We start from the raw sequence: 25,197 nt of genomic DNA, 5'->3' as shown, positions 1-25,197 counted from the left end.
CACCAGCATCAAAGGGAAAGCCATAAAAAAAAGAAAAAAAGGTGCACCTAGTGGTGCAGGCCTGTAATCCCAGAACTCTGGGAGGCTGAGGCAGAAAGATCACAAGTACCAGCCTAACTTAGGTAACCTGGTGACTTAGTGAGACAATGTCTCAAAACAATAAAAAATGGGATGCAGATGTCACTTAGTCCAAAGGATCTGGGGGGTTCAATCCTCAGTAATGTAAGAAAAAAACCACCAACATTATCCTAATTTGATTGACAACAGAATGAATAAAGTATCTGAACAGTTTCAATGGGGTATAACAGATACATAAAACCTTTACATATTTATAGTAGACATTAATCACTGTTGTTATTGATGCAGCTATCAGCACAATCAAAATAGTGAACAAACACAACTATTACTCCCAAAGGATTCCTGTACCATGCTCCTCTCCTTGTTCGTCTCACCCGTTACCACACATCTGTTTTCTGTCACTTTATATTAATTAGCATTTTCTAGAAAGTTATGTATTTGGAAACATACAGAACATACACTATTTTTTTTCTGGCCTTTCCTTCAGCATAATTACTTTTGGACTTATCTATGTTGCTACGCATATAAATACTTCATTTACGTTTGATGCTGAGTAGTATTCACTATACAAATGTTGCACAATTTGTTTATTCACGTATCCATTGAAGGACATTTGAATTGTTTTCACTAGTGGCAATGTCAACAAATAAATTTGCTATCAAGGTTTATATTTCAGTAATTGCATCGACAAGTATTTCCTTCTCTCCTGAATAAATACCCAGGTATAGGACGGCTGGGTAATATGGTATGTATATATTTCACTTTGTAAGAACTGCAAAACTGTTTTCCAAAGTGTTACCATTTTATATTCTCAACACTTGTTTATGAGATTTCCAGTTGCTCCAAACCCTTAGCAACATTTAATGTTGTTGATGCTTTAAATCTGTATCTCTCTATGAATACTGAGCACCTTTTCATGCACTTACTGGGCATATCTTTATATGCTCTGGAGAAGCATGTGCTCAAATCTTTTGATCTTTTTAAAACTGGTTGTCAGTTTTCTTAGAACTGTATTTTATAATATGTCTTAGGATAAGGCAGAGTAAGTCTAACTTTGGTGTTCTTACTCAATCTTGTTTGACAATTTCAAACCTATGCATTTCCATTTTTTATAAGAACTTTAAAATCAGATTTTCTTTTCTTGCTAGTACTGATGTTGAAGTCAGGGTGGTCACACTTAGCTACATCTTCAGTCCTTTATTTTCATTTTGATTTTAAGATAAGGTCTGGTTAAGACACTAAATTGCCCAGGCTGGGCTTGAACTTAGAATCCTCTCATCTCAGACTTCCAAGAGTGTGAGAATTACAGGGGTTTATGACCACTCCTGACTGATATTATCAAATTCTTAAAACAAACAAACAAATGATTCATAGGATTTATAGTGAACAGTGCAGGAGGAAATAAAAATTAATATCAAGTCCTGTCACTCACGAACGTGGTATATTACTGTATTTAGGTCTTTAATTTTTCTCAGCAATGTTTTGAGGTTTTGCATATCCTCTGTTAGATTTATGTTTCAATATGATTCCTTGTTTAAAGATAATTGACAAATACATGCAGAGGTCTACTTCTTGTCTCCATTCTGTTTCATGGATCTATCTGTCCATCTTTTTGTCAATAAAATAGTGCCTTATGGTAATTATATAATAGGATTTTAATTTATATAGTATAAATCTTGCACTTTTAATAAAGTGAATCTAAGTGGTCAAGACATTTACAAATACTTGTTCATAATGCAAATTCACAAATATATTCTCACGTCTCTGTATGCCATTCAGATTGTTTATAAAATGTTTTAATGTCATACCTTACTGCTACATAGTACAGTATAATAGCCTCGATAAACGACTAAACTATCCAATCTCCATGGATTTGGCATCTGAAGGAAGTAGAAGGGTAACATTATGGACCCCATTATCTAAGTCTGTGGTATAAAGAACTAAGATCGGGGATGGGGATTTAGCTCAGCGGCATAGCGCCTGCCTGGCAAACACAAGGTCGTGAGTTCGATTCCTGGTACCGGAAAAAAACCCAAAAAACAAAAAAAAAAAAAAAAAAAAAAAAAAAAAAGAACTAAGATCTTCAAACTTAATTTTCTTGGTTTGGCATTTCAATTAAAGCTCTATAAAAATGTTTTAAATGTAGCTTATTTCATTTAAGATTTCATGGCTTTTTCATGTGACCTAATTTAAATTGAAAACCAATACTTTTAAAGAATAATACTATTTGAATGCTTTGTAAATCTAATAACTCAAAGTCCACATTAAGATAGCACTACGTTAGAGCAAATTATAAATTATAATTTCGTAACTGCCTTGATCACACATAAGATTAAATTGTATAATATTATGAAATTCTAAATTGTATATAGGCTGAAAAGGAAAATATAATGCAATGAAAAATTGTACTACACAAAATAGTATGCTAATGAAGGCCTATTTACATGAGTTCTTTATAGTGTTAAGAGCTCTATACCAATTTAAACATACAAAAGTTTATTCAAAATTGTATATAATAGTTCACTTTTAAGTCATATACTTTGCTACATGTTCAACACTTTTGGTGTAATAAACAGTAAATTTTTAATCACTTATGGGCAATTTCTTCATAAAAATACATTGCAGAAACTCGTAAGGAATTTCTAGTCTCAAAATCTAGTTAAAAACATAAATTCAACTCCTAGACTGTAAAGTTTGAAAGAAAATTTTACACATTTGATATAAGAGTTTCAGTTCGTTAAATGTTTGCAATAAGAAAGGGTTTTTGATGAAGGACTGACTGGGAATGGTGTTTCTGAATCCTCTGTCAGAAAAATGAATAATATAGGATAGTAACTTAATACAATATTATCTATAAGTCTACAGGGCTACTTGCATATACTCTATTTTTTAAAAAAGCAAAAAAAGAGGTTGTTTTCATTCCTTCTATATTTCCTTTACATGATACAATACTGCATATTGGTCAAGGTTTTCATAACTTCCGTTACAAGCAATAATCTCGGGCAAAATAACCATTAAGGAATACTTTGGACCTTAGGTAACACTGATAGGAAAGTAAAAGTCAAAGCAGAGATACCAGAATAGCTTGTCACCATAGTGCAGTGTCCTTTTGTGTGTCAACCATCTGTCAGCCTGGCTGACCACATCTTGTGGAAATCACACTTCACATTCCTTAGGGTGGGCTAGGGGTTATTAAGCTGGCCAGAACTCTTCAGCTACATGTGAGGATTGGTTCCTGTGCCCTTGAATCAAGGGTCTTTGACAGGTGATAAAAGTAAATCTCAGAATGGAAGATGTTTTGTGTCAGCCCTCTAGACAGTCTGTATTGCAGTAGGGAATTATTTACGCCATTTGGAACACTTTGGATACCTATCCCTTTCCTAGCTGATTGTAATTTGCGTGGGTACTCTGTGGTAAAAAGGTAAACCACGTCAGAAAGGGACACATCAAAGAAATAGATTTCAAGTGCACCATTCAAGTTTGGCCTTGAGGAAAAAGTTTTATACTGCTTAAACATTTTAAATCCAGCATAAAAGGTAAGTGCCTAGACTGAGTTGAACTGAGCTGTTTTGCTGAAGCCCAGAGTCTAAAGAACTGACTTTGGTATTAAAGAATCATGTTTGATTTGTGCCACAGAGGCAGATAAATGCCAAAAAGACAGATACCTCTGTCTGTGAGACATTGTCCTATATAGTATAAAGTTAATAGCAAAGTAATAAGGAGCCTCTGGACCTGACATAAAATATAAAGTTGTGCCAGCTCGATGCAGGCTTCCTGATCGATCCATCAGCAGGAATGCCTGTGATTGTAGTATTATTATCTCCATAGCAGGGCAAACAGGGGCATTACCCACTGGCAGATGTGGTAGGGAGGGGAGTCAGCAGTCTCCTGGGGCCACACCAGATGGGACTAGGCAACTACAGTAATATTTGAATTACAACACTTTGAGTACTAGTAAACTGAAAACATTATGGATAAAAACCCTAATAAGCATATTTCTAATTTTTCCACAATAGGAGTCAAGGTTGACTCACATCAACTGGGCCTCTCCTGTCATCTTACAATGAATCTTTAAGTCACTGGATTAAACTAATTCATATGCAAGTAGCTTCTCTAAATTTACAATAAAGTTCAATATTTTTAAAGTTAAGTTGAAATTTCTAACATTATACTAGACACTGAAAAGGGCCCTTTGATGCAATGGCTTACAAGCCATACAGAAATCTGAATTATATACATGTAAGATCTAAAAGCAATGCATAAGCACTCATTTTCATTGGTCCTGTAAACACCATCTTGGGAACTAAAGCTCCCTTTGCCCATTCCATGTCACACTTTGACGATCACAATGGACTGTAACTCACAAACTTCTGTGTATCTTCATGCTATTGGAGTGTAACTGCCATACTCAATGATTTTTATTGGCACACAAAGGAAAGTACAGCATTTGTCAATTGTGTGATCTTAATCAGGAAATACCTGATAGCAAAATAAGATTCCATTAGTAATTAAAAGGGACAAATGTCATGAACTGGTACTATCCCAGGCAAGTGAATTTAAAATTATGAAAATTATCACATATAGGAAACATTAGATTATATAGAGCAGGAAAGCAAACTTTGATAAATATTTAAAACTTTTCATTCTAAAGCACTCCTAATCAAGGAGTCTATTTTATTTTGTTGAATCACCAGAAATGGAAGACATGGAGGCAGGGGTTCTCTTCAATGTTCTTAAGTATCTCTTATGTACTTTCACTGTTATTATCTGTTCTTTTTTATTTTAATGTAATATAAGTAGATATTAATAAAGAAAATATCTAAAAAACACTTTATTAACTCTATTAAAAAAACAAAATCTCATACCAACATAATTAGAGAATAACAACAGCTAATACACTATGCACCATAACTTTAAAATGCCCAAAATGTTACTCAGAAAATAAGTCATAAGCAAAAGACTCTCCCTTACAAAAAAAGAAACAAAAATACAAAACTTTCTCTTCAATTAAGAAACTAGTAGTATAAATGAAGGAAATTAGCATATATGTTAAAATACATTTAAAACAATGGAATAGTCACTCTGAGGAACTATTTGGACTTCTCTTTACTTCCCATTTATATTTTATTTTGCTCCTGCTCTCTTTCTTTATAGATCTAGATATATAGATATATATTGTATGTACTGAGTTTCTCATATAGGAGAAACCATGTGATATTTAAGCTTGTATATCTGACCTACTCCACTCACCAGTATGTTCTCAAGGAAGAATAAACTGAATTGAAATTGAATGGAATTGAAATCACATTTGCATTTGGACAGTCAGATAGGAGTGTAGGCAAGAAGGCAGATCCACATGCAGGTGGATAAGGTGTACAGTGGGAAGAAAAGATGACTACAGACATGGGTTTTCCAGTTCCCACCCAGGAGGCTAAGACACAGTCTTTTTTTTTTTTTTTTTTTTTTTTTTTTTTTCTCCGGTACCGGGAACCAAACTCGCGACCTTGCGCTTGCCAGACAGGCACTTTTTGCCGCTGAGCTAAAATCCCCAGGACCCAAGACACAGTCTTATTGATAGAGAAATCAGAGTTATATACCAGAGCTTTGAAAACTAAATTGTTCTCTTCCTCCTATTTAACATTAATTTACTGAGGATACCTGATCCCTGAAATACACAATTATCTATCGTTTAAATATATAAAGGCAGACAATTTAAAATCTTATAACATTTGAACAGAATTTTCTGTAGATCCTCAAGTACACATATTTTATACTATTAAATATATTATATTATTTTATATATATATTTAATGTATACATTATTTAATATATATTATTAATTTACATATTATTTAATATATATCTTTAATATATTAAGTATTAAAGAGAAATGTAACTGATAAGCCCAAGAGTGGTGGCAGGGTGGCTTGATACCTTACTCTTGTATCTGGAGAGAAGGGCTGGGGCAGACTCTATACTGACCTGTGTGCTGCCTGCGATGCTTGGTGAGGGCGTGCCGAGTCCCGCCAGCAAAGCCGCAGAGGTCACACAGAAACGACTTCTCGCCTGTTGCAACAATAAACAGATGAGGGACTGCAGAGGTCACAGATCATTAAAACATATCTATCAAGGCTTTCAGGGTTACTAATTCCTCCAATCAAATGTTTCCATGTAAATATGTCAAATGGGAATGAAATTACCACTGCGGTTTATTGACTGTGATAAAATCTGAAAAGCACCACTGAACATAATTACATACTTGTCAGACCCATAAAAATTAGCTTTATTATCAATGGAATGGTTTTGTACAACTTCATTTCTGGTAGATGTCTTCCAGATGGGGCTGCTTTATGCACTTGAACAGTTTTTATGCATATCCTGATTTTTTACAATTCCCATACATCTGGCCTTTCGGAGCTGAGTGAAGATTGCTTAGAATAGTTAACATACAGTATATTTGACTCTGTTTAAATAAAACACTGAATTTTCTAACAACTTAAGAATGTTAAATTTGTTTTACCTGATTCTATCAGGTGCTTCCTTATTCATATCAGCTTACTATCATGAACTAAGTAGCTTCCTTGACCTACTAAAGACCCCAAGTAACAAAAAAATCTGTATTACTCAGTACCAATAGCAATTCAAAATTGTTTATGTTTCTCAAACTTCCATTGCCAAAAAAGAAACAAAAAAGGTCAAGGGATTGCTTCAGAAATTTTACAAAAAAATCCTGTTATTCATCTTTAATAATAATAATAATTCTGGAATGAAACGTCTTAATTCAGCCGATGAAGAATTTGTAAGAAGTGTACAAATGCTCATTTTTTAGCATCTTTACACAAACTAACATCTTGCCCTACACTTTATAAATGCAATATCTCTTTTCATTGTAGCATATTTGGGCAGTAAGTGCTGTCCAACTAGTCAGATCATCCCATAATACTCATAAAGAGCAAAACAGAATAAAAATGCTAACCTTGTAGAGATTTACTGAAACTGTAAACTACTTTTTGAGAAAAAAAGTAAATCATATACATCTATCTTTACCCAGTTTATTCTTTTTTTTTTTTTGGTTTTTCTTTGGTACCAGGAACCGAACTCACGACCTTGCGCTTGCCAGGCAGGCGCTTTGCCTCTGAGCTAAATCCCCAGCCCCTACCCAGTTTATTCTTTATAGACACTTTCCCCCCGCGCCCCCCATATCAGGAACTGAACTTGTGACCTTACACTTGCCAGGCAGGCACTGCACCACTGGGCTAAATCCCCAGCCCCTTCTTTATAGACATTTGATACAAGTCTTTCCTAGGTTTTGCCCAAATCATTCTGGTTTGTTCTAGTGTTCTGGTACGTCATGAAAGAAATTAAGTCTGTGGCACTTCTGGAAACTAGTCCTTATAAAGTTAAAATAAATAGCAAATGTAAAAAGGTAAAGTAAGTTTGGTCATCAAAAAAGAGTATTCCCTTTATCTAACCATTTGTTGACTTTTCTAAATTAAATGAACACTACTAAGGAGACCTTTAACTTAAGTATGTTTAACCTTATTTCCCAAAGACATATTAAAATGTTCATTATCACTCAAAAGTAAAGGTGAATTTAAATACTTTTATAATCTCACTTCCCTGCTTTGGGGTTAAGTTCTTTCATTTGTATCATTATTTCAGTATAGAAAGAAAAGAGTGGATGGGCTGTGAAGAATAAAGTTTAATTATAACATTCATTTAATTATTTAATGAATTTGGAATATAAATCTTTCTAACTAGCTGTATTATCAATTAAATAATACTGAAGTAGTTTTTTTTAATTCCCAAAAGACAATTTGCTTGTTAATATTAACATACCATTCTATGCTGAGACAAAATCATTCTTTACAATTTATTCACTACCAGAGCTATCTGGGCTCTTTTACCTGTAGTGGCACAAACATACAGTCACACACGCACACACACACAAGAAAATAGAGGGCATGTTTAAGACTGTGTTTGCCAACTACACATATATGCAAGACCAAATACACATGCATTTCATTGTGTGTGGTACCGGGAATGTTGGTGTGACCACAGAAGTATTTTTCTCTTCTGAAATTCATAAATGTCTTTCTGACCTACATCTTCCTTCTAAGACAAAATTTTAAGCACAGAAAAATCATGACGAGATTTATACTCATTACACATGCTTTACATACAACTATATGTATATAGAAAGAGTATACAGAAACAGCATATAAATTCTATTCACTCCATTAAAGATATATACAAATACAAAGTATTACTTATTTTCCATGTGATTTGATTCTAGATACATTAGTGACCTTGAGTTTTTGATGTATACGATTTTATTTAGGATGGTAGTCTCTAATGAATTGTATGTCATATTTACACTGGTTGCTTGATTTTTTTTTCATTCTAAATGCAATTTTCACTTGCCTTTCTGTGTATGTGTGTATGTGTGTGTGTGTGTATGTGTGTGTGTGTGTGTGTGTGTGTGTGTGTGTAATGACAGCAGGGTTAAAGGAGAACAGTGGGCAAAACAATATTTTTCAAGAAAAAATTTAACAAAAAACTCAAAGTAATATTTCATTGATTATAGAGGGGATTCATTTAGCATGCTATATTTATAATATAGCAGAGATATAATGGAAGACTTCTTCTCATAACAACTTGAATTAGTTTCAAGTGTGCCATTTTGCATTCAAATGTAGAAAGACACGGAAACCAATCCTTTATTTTCTATTAGAAAACAGCCACTGTCCCCTATCTCTCATTATGGTGCAGACTACAAGACCTAACAACAAAAATCCATATTATTGATCCAGCCAAGTCTCCACAATTATTCTTTAGAAGGAAACGCCGACGATAAATTACATCTGCACTGGCTTTTCATCTGCTGTTCGATATAAGTGATCTCTCAGGGCAGACTGGAGACCTTAAATCGTCAACACCCTTGTCAAGGAAGCTAAGGAGGCCTAGGCTTCCCACAAACTGCTTCAGAAGAACTTTTAACCTATAATTTCTAAGAATAATACACGATTCTTGGCAATTAGAAGAACACTTGGGAATGCTGATTAAAATTTATTATTTTTTCCCTGAAACAAAAATATTCTGAGAGGTATAAAGCAAAAGGCCACAAAAATATCAAATAGTTCATAATAATATAGTATAGTGATATAAGAAGAGAACTCAGACATAAGCTTCTAAGGAAGTTTTGGGTCCAATATATTGAGACAATGAAAAATAAATCATAAACATAGCATATGACAATAGCATATTAATGGGATATAAAGTCATGAAGGTCCAAACTAAATGTCCTTGGTACCATTCTCAACACAAATGTGTTTTCTGCACTGCTTTTACTATCCATTATTTCAAATTCCTCAGTGTGTTCAATGTTTTGGTGTAAAATTTATTTGAATTTGGGCTTTTTAATGTATAATTTTATATAAAAAAAGATACAGTAAATCAATTCAGATTAGCACTATGCATTAATTATCAAAAACTCTTAGGTCTGACATTCTCCCTGAGACTGATTTGCCTAAAATTTCTTAAATAGTATATAAAACCAAGAATAAATAATGGTAAAAAAATGTGTGGAAACAGTTTATATCCATAACAAAATATAAGTTCCTTGGAAAACTTAATAACCCAAATCATCTTTGATAAGGTTTACACCTAAAAAGATATATATACATACCAAAATAAACATGTACTTTCAAAAGTGACCTTTCAAATATGAACTTAATTTTGTTAGACATGTGCACACACATGTGCATGCAGACATATGCTAAAATGTTCCTTCCACACTACCTTGAGCATCACTGAAAAGCAATGAATGATATTGTACCTTTTCACATATAATTACAACAATCTTAAACTCTGAAAATAGGACATCATCCCCATTGATTACTTTCAAGGCAATTAGCGTATAGTTCTCACAGCCCATCATGTCTCTCTCTGCCCAGCCCTGAGGAAAGTAGGGGTCATGGCACACCTGTATGTGTCCTGTAGTGGTCTTTCATTGCAGAGGCTGTAAGGAATGAGTAGTGGCATGTGGGCCAGGTACACTTAAAAGGCTTTTCTCCCGTGTGCAGTTTCATATGGTTGTTCAAGGCCCACTTCTCTGTGAAACTTCTGTCACATAAATGGCATGTAAATTTCCTGCATGAAAGAGAGAGAAAACAATGTAAATTTGGCTTACACACTAATATTGAAAGCCCCAGACAAAGTGAATGGTAATCCAGAACAGTGGTGTGCAGCCTCTGTGAGGGGAACTGCAGGCCTGGTCTGTCATGTCTGTATAACCAGGCATTGATTTTTCTGTCGAGGCCTGGCACTTCAGCCATTTATTCTCTGCTTTGCGGTTGGGCCCAACGGGTTTGAAAAATTCTGTTACAGTCCAGTCACCCCTGAGGCAAAAGTGAGAATAGATTTCACCTGTACAGGCCTACACCACTTATCCAGGGCATGGGCTGTCAGAGCAAAGGCTAAATGAAATGCTATCCATACTCAACCACTCAGACAGGCCCCACTTTCTGCCAGGCACAGAGCTGCTCCTGAAAGGCATCCCTGGCCCTCACAGCACCATACTCGAAGAAAGAAAAGGGAGCCTCCACTGTGCTTTCTGATCAAGGTGTCCCTCTGGGTTACAACACGGTACATAAAAAGTTTCCTTTGATGAAAATAAAAGCAGTTGTCTACAGGTTTTTAGTTTAACAAATCTTTAACAAGAAGAAACTATAAGCATTCCTGTATGCAAAAAAAAAAAAAAGAACTAAAAAACCCTAAACTAACAAATCAGTACTTACATAAGAAAATATTACAAGTTCCATTTTAACATCTTTCAATATCTTTAACAATAGAAGAAATTTGACCATAAGCAAAATCTTGAATACTTCTTATGGCTTATCTGCTGTCCCTTTTCATTTGCATTCATGAAATCACCATTAGCATTTATTTTATTCCTCATACTACTAAGTAAAATCAATCCCTGTGACAGTGTCCAGCTCATTAATTCAAGATAATTAACAGTCAAATAAAAGCAAAAAACTGCAACCATCAAAAGTATTTCAGTAAGTTGATAAGAATTATGACAAAAAAAGAACAGCAATGGCAGCTCAAGTTGACCACCATAAATTAGGTTATACTTTCAACCAGTTGATGCAATCAAAAATATATGATGATAACATCTGTATTTTAAATTACATTATGAATAAAAAGTTGTAGAAAGAGTATACAGTTTCATATACACATTGTAACCATTATTTTACAAGTTTCCTTAGCTTCATTAGGGCAGATAAAGAATCACAAGCACCAAATAATTAAATTTCCCATTTTGGAGATATACGTGGATTGCTTGAGCAAATTAATCATTTGGAATTTCATAAATTCCTATGAATCAAATTATGAATTTCTTTTTAGAAATATTTCTCTTCTTTTGTTATATGTAGTTATGAAGTTAGATCTTAAATGTAAAATGAGTAAAAGTGGTAATCATTTAAGAAATGTCATAATACATTCTAAGCACTTAATAGTAAATTGCCAATTTATTTATCTACATAATGTATGTGGAGAGACACTTTTTTGTACCTATTAACAAAGACTGACTTTGAAATTACTATACCATTTGATCACTGCCTACTACAGAATGACAAATATAATGAAATACTTTGAAGTACACTGGAAAAAATATCACGTTCGTATATCTCTCTGACGGGTCTTCATGCATTTAGCATTTCAAAACCATGACTCAGATCTTATTTCCAAGATAAATTCCCCTATGTACTTATTTCTTCATGTATTTATTGTGGCTAAAACCTTCTCCTAAATGAAATAAATGAGGAAATTAACTAGATGCTATTTTCTATAAATAGTTTCTACAGAGTGTATTACAACTTTATGAATAACAAAATAAATCCCTCATTTTAAAATCTACCATGATGTACATTTAACAAAATTACATTTATGTAACCCCAATATAGGTATTGTATTACTCATACGTGACAAAAATGTTAAACTGAAGCTCAGTACCTATAATGAAATAAGAAAAGCCAGATAACAAAGAACAAAGACCAACCACTGGACTTTCAGAAAACCTCACAGGTCTTACAATCTCTTTAGAAAAAAATGCTCACTCACGGCCACTTTGAAAAGCACTGGAAATATTACGAATGTAAACTGTCCTTATAAAGATTAAGTTCTAATTATCAGTGGGTTATCTCCTAAAACTACACAAATCCAGAGCTTCAAATATTCTAAAATATCTTCATTCCCAATTCATGCTCACTTTGGCATCTGCCATAGGATGCAAGCTCTCCTCAGGGCCTTCAGGAATCTGTTCTGCAGCATCTCCAGGATAGACCCTGGGCTGAAATATACAGTTCTTCTCTATGGTGTGGACCTAAGGATAAGGATAAGGATAAGGAAAAGGAAAAGGAAAAGGAAAAGGAAAAGGAAAAGGAAAAGGAAAAGGAAAAGGAAAAGGAAAAGGATAAGGATAAGGATAAGGATCAGTGTGTGCTCTAGATGGACCTTAGAAATGCCAAGTTATCTCCACTCCAAGAACACTAGTGTGGATATATAGAGAAATCAAAGGAAAAAGTCAGATTTGGCTTGTAAAGAAATTATAGCCTAATAAGGGAGAAAAACCACTCACAAAAAATAAACTCAATGCCAGAAAAAAAGGCCATATTAATTTTAAAAGAAAATTCAGTGAGCATGAATTGGGAATGCAGATATTTTAAAGGCAGGACAGATTAGAGGGTTCCTAGAGGTCGCAATTTAACTTGGGCAATAAAATATAAGTGACAACTAGAAATACAGTACAGAGCTAGCAGGGAGGATTTCAATAACAGGAAATGCATGAGAAAGCCCCTGAGCTGGGAAGCAAAGGTTCTGAGAGAACTTCCCACACGGTGCAAAACGCCCACACGCTACCTCCTCAGTGGTGCAACCCCTCCAGACACCACAAATAGGGTGAAGCCCTGTGACCTACAGTGGGTAAGATTAGAGGGCATTGATGGTCTAACCATCATTAGTGATTTTATGTGAGAAATTTCTTAATTAAATTTAATATACATTAAAAAGAAGTTTATTTTTCAAAAAGTAAAATGCAATAGATATAACTGGCAATAGTGTAAAGATTACACTAGCACGTGAAAGCATTTGGTACACCCTTTCCTTAAGGCCAGAAACAGGCCTTGGACTCAGCAGAGTTCAATAAACAACTTTAGATGAATTAATTGGATAAAATGAACTTCAATGAAGAATTTCGCTCTTTCCCACAACTATAAAGGCTTCAGGATCAGAACATGAGACGTTGACTTAACATCACCAGGGCTGATGCAGGCTTGTCCAGGCCTCTTGTTCTCAGGCCACTTGCTGTCTCCTTCCACAATACTTGTTTTAGTTCACAAACTGTGCCCTATTTCTCACACATACAAAAGATCAGAGCTGTACAGATTTATATACACAGATAAAAATCATATTTTCTGTATGTGTTTCAGATCCCTTTGGGATTCTAAACACAAAATTAATTTTTAAAATTTTAAACATTTATAACTAAGTTATTTAAAAAATGATATGACTAGTACTGTACACACATGACAAACATGCTCAGAACAAGGTCATCTCTTAAGAGAAAGATACTAGACTTCAACACCATTGGCAACTCTTTGGGATCCTAATCTCTTTTATGCACTTTTTAATTTTAATTTTTAATTTTTTAATTAATTTAAATTTAATTTAAATTTTTTAATTTTAATAAAAATTACAAACTGCCAAGTAGTACTGTTGGATTTGGATTAAAAAGAGCAGTGTGGGAGAATGGGATGGTGAAGGGATGTAAAAGTATTAATATGTGTCATGCACATATACTACCTACAATTACTGTATTTATTTGTACCCCCGAAAAAGCAGTTTGTTACCTCCCCTTTGCTTAGGCTAACATAAAATATATATATGAAACATTATAAATACACACATACACACACACACCCCTAAAATTGCCTTCAAGAGGTTTTCTTCATTACATAATTCCTGGGATTGAGATACATATGATGCTAAAACATTTTAAATAAGGCCTCTTTTCAAATGGGTAAATCCAACCAGCAAACAATGGAGAGCTAATCTTTTAGCAAAGTAGGAACAATTCCTAAATTAAAAAGGGCTAGTAGATAAAATTCCAAAATTTTTCTATTATACTTGTTATATTTATAAGAGGCTTCTTTAATCACTGGTATGTGTGCTCTGATTGATTCAGTTCCTGCCAAACCTGGAATGCCTCTGGGCCTGACTTATATGGGGAACAGAGATACAGGGTAAAATAGACTACATGGGGAGTTTCTTGTTACATGATATATAATAACAGAGCCAAGATTATAATCTAGATCTCTAGGCTTATATTTTGAAGCAACAAAACCAGTGTCAGCCAAATAACAAAAACTACAGGTTCTCAATGGATGTTATTAGGCATGATGAACACAGTTAAGCTGATGAATTTATAGGGAGCTAAATTATGGTTCTAGGGTTAACAATACCTTACAGTAATTTTGGCCTCAGGGAAACTCTCTTTTAGGGAATTTGCTTGCTTTTGAATATCCCAATAGCTGAGAAGTTATATTCAAATACAAAATTTGTATACTAAGTTACATCTATAAATTTATCTTTCCATATTACAGGTATTATAGAAAGAAATTTAATCTCATTTTTTCAAAATTACATTTTAAGGTACAATTTAAGAAATTTTAGATAGATGTGATGGCCTAGGACTGTGATCTCAGCAAAGAGAATCGTTAAATTTGGGCCCAGCCCAGGCAATTTGGCAACTTGTATTTGGATAAAAAAAATATAAAGGGCTGGGGATGCAGCTCAGTGCAAAATCCTGTGTTTAACAGCAAGTGATCTAAATTAATAAGTAAATAAATAAAAGCCTAATGGAGGGATTATTTATTCTATTTATTAAGAAGGTAACAAAAACTATACAGATCTCATTACCTATATATAAAGATAAAGGTGTTTCTAAATACTTTATGAAAATAGAGGTACTACTAGTATATTGTTGTTGTTGTGTATTCAGTATAGTTTTTGAATACAGTTAATACTTCCTTAAGTTGAGTATATTCTATCCCTATCTGTTGCACAGAAAAATCTACTTTAGGTATTTACCACTGAGAAACTCTTGCAGACATAGGGACATACGAAGATAAATTTCTTCCATTACAGTTTAAACACTCCTAAGGTGAGGAGTAGGTAAATGGAATATAATGCTGTAAAAATGAATAAATTAGTGTGACATATCTCTATACGTGTTTAAATATCTCAAACATGTAATTGCATTAAAAAGCAAGTTAGCTACATAAAATTTAAGATAACCAATATTAAAAGTAAAAGAATGAAGTCCACATGGTAAAACACGCACAATATTATAATTTGAGGACACTGATTATGTGTGTGGTGGGATGTACAGGGAAGGAGATTATGGTAGAGTGCTAAGTATAGCTGTAATTTGTTTTTAAAAAGAAAGGAATTTGAAGCCAACATGATTAAAGCTACCATTTTTGGATAGTTCCTTTATTTTTAAAATTTTTCATAATTCAAAGTGAGTATTTTAAGTAAATAGTCAAACAATATTTTAACACCTCTACCATGGCACATTATTATCAAATTAATAAATCATAGAAATACATCAGCAAGAAGCATACCCATATGGCTGAATGTGCTGCAAAAAAAGCCTTTCATAAAACTGCAAACTAAATTTTACAGTCACTAGCTTTGTAAACTGTAACACAAAAGTACTAACTGATTCAAAATTATAGTTGTAAAATGAAACTTGAGAACTTTAATGGAGAGACACTGTTAGTCTTTGAGAATAAAGAATACAGAACTGTGAAACAAAGTAGAGCTTATGTGATTCCTAGCAAAATAACCTAATATACTATAGACTGTTTCAACAATTTCTAAGTTACTCGAACACTACCAATGCACAGGCAGTTCCTTTGGAATAAAAGCTTCTTTTTAATGATTGTAATTTAATAATTATATCAAGATACACTAAAAGAGTAAGTAAAAATGATGCCATCATTACTCAGTAGGGTAACCATGTAAACTTCCACAGACAGCAAATAGAACTGAGAGATAATCACTTTCTTGAACAAAGAAGCACATAAAGAGGCATATAAAAAAAAAAATCATAGAAGAGTAACTGCAATACTCACTAAATTCACTTGAGCATGTTATCCTTTAAAAGTACCCCAGCGGGTACCAAGGCAAACTGAAGTTCAACAAATTGTGCCCCAATAAAATGCAGTACCTATAACTACTATAATTGTGAGAAGCTTATAATGTTTTTGGCCCAAGAAATATGTGAGCAAAAATGTGTAATACTTCTCTTAGGTATGAAGTATTATTTCATGTGAAACAGGCACTTAACATTAAATATTTCAAGATTATTCTATAGTGTTCCTGTTCATCTTATTTTTATGAAACTTCAAGGTACTATATAATGCTTAAATAAATACAGCATGCAATTTCACATAGACTCTAACAATTTCTTACTGTTTTCCTTAAATTAAATAATCAAGAAGGCATAGAGACAGATAAATAACAATAAGTGAATTAGAACACTTAGGGGCACTGTTGACCATTTCCTTTGGAATAGTTGTGCATATGTATGTACAAAGGCCTCAGTGAATAAAGTGGTAGCCAAAATGTTCCTTAATAATACAGTATTAATATCTAGATTATTTAAATTATGTGAAATTTTAAGAGTTATCTCTTTCAGATTACATAAAAACATGAGCATAATTTATGTCAAGAAGCCACAAAAACCTAAGATTAGAAGGTTTCCTTTACTTAATACAGCACTGAAATCTCCAGTGTGGCTTCCAGATGAGGGCTAGAAAACCTCCCTTGAGGGCTTTTATGCAGTTCACAAGGGAGCCCACTACTTAAACCAAGAGTCTTGAGTGCATTTTTGCCCTGATCAGATGATAATTAGTCTAATTAACAGGATAGAGCCTTGTTAACTAGTTGGAAAAGAAATTTAACCTCACTCATGCCAAAGCCTATCATTTTAAAACCTCTTAATAGATCATTTGGCTTTGAAAAGCTGAGAAATATATTTTCCTGGCCCTTTCACTTTTATTCAAGGGCTGACAAGCTCTTTGTCAAAATAACTTCTGGGAGGAGCATTAAGTAGAATATTAAACCCAGGCTGTCTCGGTCTACTAAGAACCATGAGAATGACTCATTCTACAGAATTCAAGGATGATAATTGCTGTGCCCTAAATGATTAGAATTCATCTTCCCAAATCTTATTCCTATGAAATTTTTCTCTGTCAAAGAGGCCATAATCTACAGTCTAACCAAAACCATCATATAAATTTATCTGGAATTCTCTCTATTACACCACATGTTCTTAACCCAATACTCCACAGCACAATAGCACAGTATCTTAGATCTGGGTATAGGAAACTTGTGCAAAGGACTGGATGGTACACACTTTTTCTTTTGAGGCTATGAGATCTTTGGCACAACTACTCTACTGATAACACAAAGGCAGCAAAAGACAAACAAATGTGGCTGTGTTCCAATGAAACTTTATTTACAAAGATAGGCAGTAGGTCTATTCTGACCTGAGGGCTATAGTTTGCCAGTCCCTGGCTCCCCTGACAGATCACATCCTCCTATCCTTAACTTCCCCCCAGACACCCTGATCTACATGAAGTTAAATAATCCCAATATGAAACTGCTGGAACACAAAACTAACTCAGCCCCATTTTCAGGGTTTGAAAATTCATTGTTCTAAGGAAATAGTTCATGTTTCCTGTAGGGCTTTACAACACCAGCACGTAGCGAACAGGTGGAAGAAACTGTACTCCATATGAGACTCCTTCCAGTCTAGGTTGCCCTATCCTTTTCAAAACTATCCCTTTCAACTATATCACAGGCCGGAGGACCAGGAAGTGGAAACAATTTTAACTAATCATAAAAGTCCTACACAATAAGACATGCATTAAATTGCCATAGTTCTCCAGTTTGAACTAAGTGAAATTTTATGGCTTCAAGTTAGGTTCAAATCACTAGATTTACATAAGGGAGGTTAAAACAGTAGTTATAAATAAGATACAAATATTAATGTTTTAACAGTCTATAAAAAGAATTTATTTTAAATCATTTTTTTCTTATAGATATTCATTAATTTGAGCTACAAGGACAAAATGCATTCCTATTCCTACTTACATCTTCATCCCAAATGTCTTGAGTAATTTTAAATTTGGACATTTACAACACAATTCTAACAATCATCAAATTACTACACTTTTGCACCTTCTATAATAATAAATCAGTAAAAAGTATGCGTTCAGATTTATTGTGTAGCAATGATCCATGCTATGCACAAACCTACATCTATGCTTCCCCCAAAGGAGCCTATCACTCAATGATCAACACTAATGTCAATGAAATGAACAGAAGAGAGAACCAACACACTATGGGGGGCTTGTATAAAAGTTTTAAAAGATATTTAAGAAATAATATCAGTGAAAGTAGAATGAAATATTTGGAAGAGCTTCTGTGAATAAGGTAAGGTTTAAAATCTGAAAAAATAAGCCAAACTTCTAAAAATAAAAAACTTCAGGGTCAAAGCTCAAAGAGGCGGTGAGGTGGCATGTGTGAGCAGTGAGCCAATCACCCAAACAGCCCCAGGAGCACACTGCATAGAACAGAGATGTACAAGCTGTGTAAATCTAACAATCAAATTCAATGGTTCTGATGATCACATGGAAAGTTTGGCTTTGACACAACAGAAGAAACAGTCTTTGTTTTTCTCAATTTTTCTTCAATACTAGGTTTTCAGGATTATTTAATTATAATTTTACAAGGAATTAAATATGACTTTAATTCATAGATGCCCATAATCAAAGAAACCCACAAATCTGTGCACGCTTGAGAAAGACCTACAATATTAATGCCTTCACCTAAGATTTATAATGAACTCATTTACATTTGGCCAAGTAATGTACAATTTCTAAAAAGTGCCATCGTATCTGTAGCAAAACTCACTAGGCTTCTAGCTATATACATACACATGCAATAAAAATGCTATTTCAGAGAGCTCAGAACCTAGATCATTTGTATGACAATAGTTTTTAAGTTTTAGTATGTTTTATGATGATGCTATTTTAACATGGTCAGCTACAGTATTAGAATGGATTAAGAAATATAAGTAGATGTTACTGATAAGGTAAAAAAGACAGGCTTACAAAAAGGGTAAAAAAGGTGAGTTTTTTAAAAAGTCAGTTAGAGAATCAACTCTATTAGTTTCTTTCAAATTTTCATAAATAAAACAGATATTGTATGTCAATAAAGGTAATGAGAGCCGAGCGTGGTGGCGCATGCCTGTAATCCCAGCACTCGGGAGGGTGAGGCAGGAGGATCGTTGAGAGTTCCAGGCCAGCCTGGGCTACAAAGTGGGCTCAAGGCTAGCCTGAACTGCATAGCGAGACCCTGTCTCAAAAAGACAAAAACAAAAAAAGGTAATGAACAAAACTTCTCACAGTTTAAGTAGCTTATCTTATTTCAATTCATCAGGAAACAAATTTATTTAGAATTTGACAAGTCACAGTCAGGATTTTATTTTAGCATTCTAATACTACATCAAGAAAATGTTTCATTAATATTACTGCATAAAATTTTACTTTTACAAATGAACAGTATAGAAAAAAAAAATCACCCATCACAGAATAAGGAACTCCATTTGATAATACAGCTGATCATTTCACTTGAATAATACAATACTACTTAGTTCCTTGTTGGCCGCAAGTTTAGAGACAATATCTAGGGTCAGATAATCATGGTGCTAGAAAAAGAATATGAGAGAAACTAGGCTTGAGTAGCCTTTTGGAATCTCAGTAAGTATTCAAGTCAACATTTCTAAAACTACTGAACACAGGATTCTTCTATGTATCACAGTCTACATTCCTGGCATCAAATAAATAGACTGAGAAAATTATCTAATTCACAACTATTTAAAACAGTATGAAAATCATAGTTTCTTACCAAAAATCTCTGACAGGTTCAATTCTCCAAGAAAGACGTACTGGATACTTTAAAAGAAGTAGTGTTCTGAACAAAATTAATAAGCCATAGACAACATGGCTGATCTCAAGTAGTGTTTGGATTACATCCATAACATACAAGATTTAAATCTTTTACAATGATAGTTCCTTCAGAACCATTAACTGACATCAGTTTATTTAACTCTGATTTTTCTTTGTACATTAGTTAAGGGACAGTAACCATAACTATCTGAATGTGACATCTTAGAGGATTCAAATACACAGTAGATTAAATTTAAAGATAAAAATGATATTCCTATCAAACAAGTTTTAACATATGTCCTGAAAAAGTATACATGCTATTTCCCTGAAAAAATAATCTTGGGATGCCAGAACCTGTTCCATAGACCCACACATCTTAGAGACCAACGAACACTATGTGTCTGCAATTTATCTTGGGAATTTCTATGTCTATTATTGATATAAATTTCTATAAAGTTGAAAACAGTGGCCAAATTTAGAAAAGACTGATCTCTTTAATCGTACTGTGTGATCTGCTGGAACTGGGAAAACAAGCTTTTCCAAAGTTAGGCATTTCACTATTTGGGAGTTTGTCATCATCTTGGCCCTCCAGTAGGTCAGGATGATCTAAGGAACCATTTGAGCTCAAGGTAAGATTAGCCAGAAAGCTGAGCTGTATCGCACAAATTGCAAACACATAATGTTTGTTGGTCTCTAAGATGTGTGAGTCTATGGAACAGGTTCTGGCATCCCAAGAATATTTTTTCAGGGAAATAGCATGTATAATTTTTCAGGATATATGTTAAAACTTGTTTGATGGAATATTATCTTTATCTTTAATCTCAGAGTTCAGTACAAAATTGACCTTTTCTGAGACCCTTAGTTCAATACACAGCAGTTACAGCCCACTTCTAGAGTAAACATCCTGGGGCATCTGTACACTGCAGCATTACTAAGACATGATTTGAGGGGATGGGGATGTAGGTCAGTGGCATAAGCACTTGCCTGGCAAGCCTGAGGTCATGAGTTCAATTCCCAGTACCAAAAAAAGACATGATTTGAGTTTGGTAGACTAATTCAATGTAGACACTATAGAACCTCATATGAATCACAGCTTGCTTTACAACACAAATATACTGACAACCAGATGCAAGAGAAGATCATGTAGTAGGGATATGATTTCTTTCTTTCTAAATCACGTATCAAGGGCTGGGGATTTAGCTCAGCGGCAAAAGCGCCTGCCTGGCAAGTGCAAGGTCGTGAGTTTGGTTCCCGGTACCGGAGAAAAACCAAAAAAAAAAAAAAATAAAAAAAAAATAAATCACGTATCAAGAAAAATGCAAAATTAGATTAACATAAATAGCAAATTTTTAGGGTTTTGAAGTGATTGTGGCTCAACTGAAGTTATTTACTAAAAATAAATACTAAGTATTTTACAATATTACACTCTTCAGCATTTCAGACCTATGTACCTACTATACCATGGGAACAAAGTGACTTCAAATAAACCACAAGTAAAAGTAGAAAATGTGTAAATATACACTACAGGAATATATGGCTGGGAGGAAAACTCTCTTAAATAAAGGACAAAACAAGTGCATATTAATTTAGTTTCCTTTCAATAAAATAGAACATTATTTCTAAAATTAGATGTCTTGCAGATATGAATTATTCTTTCCACAAAATAGATTTTCAGATTTTATCTACTGCTCATATATTCTACATTATTATGAAAGGATAAATTCATATAGGCATCTATAATGTAGATCATTTATACTCATTTTTCAAATCTTCAGCACCTCAAACAAAAGATCAGGTAGATCATAACATGATCATTCATTATATACTTCCCAGCATTCAAAGTATTAAACTAAATTTCTTTCTCATATAACTACATAAGCAAAGCAAACTGAAAGGATGCAAGTGATAAAATGTGTTTATATTAGGCATAAGAATAATATTAGACAAGCTAAAATACAAAACTAACAGAAGTTATCAAAATGAAGTGTACAAGAAAAAAAGACTTTTGATTATGGGCTAGGAAAGAATAAAACTGTCTGAGGCTGGGGATTTAGCTCAGCGGCAAAGTGCCTGCCTGGCAAGTGCAAGGTCATGAGTTCAATTCCTGGTACTGGAAAGAAAAAAAAAGAATAGAACTGTCTGGCTGTGGATATAGCTCAGGGGCATAAGCACCTGCCTGGCAAGTGCAAGGTCCTTCAATTCCTGGTACTGGAAAGAAAAAAAAAGAATAGAACTGTCTGGCTGTGGATATAGCTCAGGGGCATAAGCACCTGCCTGGCAAGTGCAAGGTCCTGAGTTCGATTGCCGGCACCAAAAAAAAAAAAGAATAAAACTGTCAAATAGCCTGCTAGACTGAACATTCTGATAAAAAGAAAACAAAGCCACCTAATTCAATATTGCGACAAACTTTTCATTCAGGATTCTTCAGAATAAAATGAAGTTCAAGAAATTATTTTACAAGTTCTTTGGCCCTGAGTAGGAACAATAATAAAAGTTATGCAAGGATCCAAGAATATTGATTATGTGCCCAACCAGCTGCCTTCGCAAGTTCCAGGGAGGGCAGCACTTGAGCAAGGCATTCTGGGAAAGCATGCTACCCAGAGGATTCAAATACTCAGAGAAGGCAGGTACTCTGTGTGTCAAGATCTCCTGCCACAAAGTTGACAATGAATCATAGATGGTGTTCACTACCATTAGAAACTCTTTTGCTTACCATGAATGGCTACCTGATCACAATCTTAGAGGACAGGGGCTGGGGATTTAGCTCAGCGGCAAAGTGCCTGCTTGGCAAGCGCAAGGTCGTGAGTTCGGTTCCCGGTACCGGAGAAAAACCAAAAAAAGACCAAAAAAAAAAAAAAAAAACAATCTTAGAGGACACTGTTCTAGGTGTTCAATAACACAAAGATTATCGCCAGACTCTGGAGAACAGACCAACTCTCAGTAATGACTTCTTTGTTTTATAGTTCTTCTTAATTTTCAATATTACACAAGAGTCAGTATCTTATCTTATCATGACCTTACTTGCCACTCAAAAACTGACACGATACTGTCCCTCTTATGTTTATGAATTATTTTCTACTCATATACATACATTCTATGAATAACGCTAAACAAGTCAAAGACATTACATTGATTTTTAATTTATTTGTATTTTTCAGAATAGTTAAGGTAAAGACAGGGAAACAAAGGATGAAGAGTTAATGCAATTTAATAATCTATATAATAAAATTTTATCAAAGGTTCAAACATATGATGAGATGTGTTCTGATAAATGATGTTCCCAATGACATAATTAAAATTGAAACCCAAATTGCTGTAATGAAGCCACATTACAGAAGTATAGCAGATTCCTACTTTGACACCAACACATGATGTTGATGGTTTTGTTATTCTTTCAGCCTCAGTTTTTACACAGGTCAAGTTGAAATGAAACATCTCCAAAATGTAACCAAACAATAAAACCCTACCATTGTAATTTTCACTTGCCTTGTACTGAATTTAGTTCCAGGATAAGGTATGCATAGGTCCTAAACGTATGAAGACTATCAAAGGCTATTCTACTTCAGCAGAGTTAAAAGGGTTCAGAGTTTTGAAAACAATAAATCTAAGCATCTGGCTGGAACCCAATAAACCACCAGGACTGGTGAGAAATTCTACCTCAGTAGCCATTTCCAGGGTGTTTTCTTACCCTTGGTTCCATATACAGTCCCAATGGATGTGACTTAATTGTTCTCTGGAATAAAAATATCTGTCACGAGACAAATATCTGTCATGTGACTTAATTGTTCTCTGGAATAAAAATATCTGTCACAGAGATACTCTGTTGAGTATCTCTCCATCTTTAATTTGTTGAAGATGGTAAAACAAACAAAAATCAATATAACATATCTATAAATTATGCATATAGTATAAAATCAGAAATACAGGGACAGAATGATAGTTAAATAACAGCCAAAAATTAGAGAAAGCTGCAGCCAACAACCAAAAATTGGAAAAAGCTGCAGCCAATATTCAAAACTAGCCAATGCCTTATGGTTACTAGGTGCTCAAATAATTTTCAAATTTAAAAAAAAAAAAAAAAAGAAAATCTTTGAGATAATAAAATCTTTCAGGTTCCAAAAAAACAAAAACAAAAACAAACAAACAAAAAATCTCTCAACTAAAATGGAGACCAGGGGGAAAAAACTCTATAGAGCTGTTATTACAGTAGGTAAGATCATTTCTTCGACTATAGTTCATTTCAGTAGAAAAAATCTTTAACATACAGATAGCAACAATATAAAGAGTTGGGTAATTTTGTGGGGTTTTTTTTTTTGGTTTTTTTTTTTTTTTTTTCTTTTTTTTTTTTTTCTTTTTATCCCTCCTAGCACTAAAGACTAAACCCAGGGCCTTCACCAATAGCTATATCCCCAGGCTTTCTTTTTGAATTTTTTTTTTTTTTATTTAGAGACAGGGTCTTACACTTTTGTTTGATTTTTTTAACATGGAGTCTAAACAAGCAATTAGATGAATAAAAGATTTAAGATGTTTATGTAACCTGAAGATAAGGATGAAACGAACCACCAGAATTGACATGATGATATCTACAAAAATTGTTTAAAAGAGCCAAGAACTAAAGATGGTGAGGTAGAAGACACTCTAATCTTCAGGTCTACAAACCATCTCCAAAATATTTAGAGAACTGTGTTGAGTACCTCCAGACATTTCTAATATTTTGCATAATAGGAATGTTTAAAACAAATAATGACGCCTATTGATCTTTAAAATAATACGCAATAAAGCACAATGAAAGTCACCTAAAAGTGGGAGGGCTAGAAGTATTACTTTGAATAAAACTCCAGGTGAAATATAATTAGAAAAACCTTCCTCTGGGGAAGAACAAAAGCAAAAATATTATCACAGTTTAATTATTATGAAGTAAACAAGTCCCCTGATCAAGTGTTGACTTTTACTCCACTTAACATACATCTGACCAGGGGCTGGGGATTTAGCTCAGCGGCAAAAGCGCCTGCCTGGCATGCGCAAGGTC

At 33.9% G+C, this 25,197-nt stretch overlaps 1 protein-coding gene across 1 annotated transcript in view; it reads right to left on the bottom strand.

Annotated features, from left to right (window-relative positions):
* Window positions 1–25,197, bottom strand: part of Znf407 (zinc finger protein 407) — a 471,237-nt gene that overhangs the window by 171,512 nt on the left and 274,528 nt on the right. Inside the window, exons 5-6 of the mRNA XM_005373080.2 lie at window positions 10,064–10,230; window positions 6,061–6,144 (exon numbers count right to left, since the gene is read on the bottom strand). Of these exons, the coding sequence (XP_005373137.1) occupies window positions 6,061–6,144; window positions 10,064–10,230 (251 nt within the window). The remainder of the gene's footprint in view (window positions 1–6,060; window positions 6,145–10,063; window positions 10,231–25,197) is intronic.

Source organism: Chinchilla lanigera, unplaced genomic scaffold (assembly GCF_000276665.1).
Source record: "Chinchilla lanigera isolate Chin_1 unplaced genomic scaffold, ChiLan1.0 scaffold00001, whole genome shotgun sequence".
NCBI lineage: Eukaryota > Metazoa > Chordata > Mammalia > Rodentia > Chinchillidae > Chinchilla > Chinchilla lanigera.
Note: the sequence above shows the minus strand (reverse complement) of the source record. Positions and strands in the feature narration are given on the sequence as shown.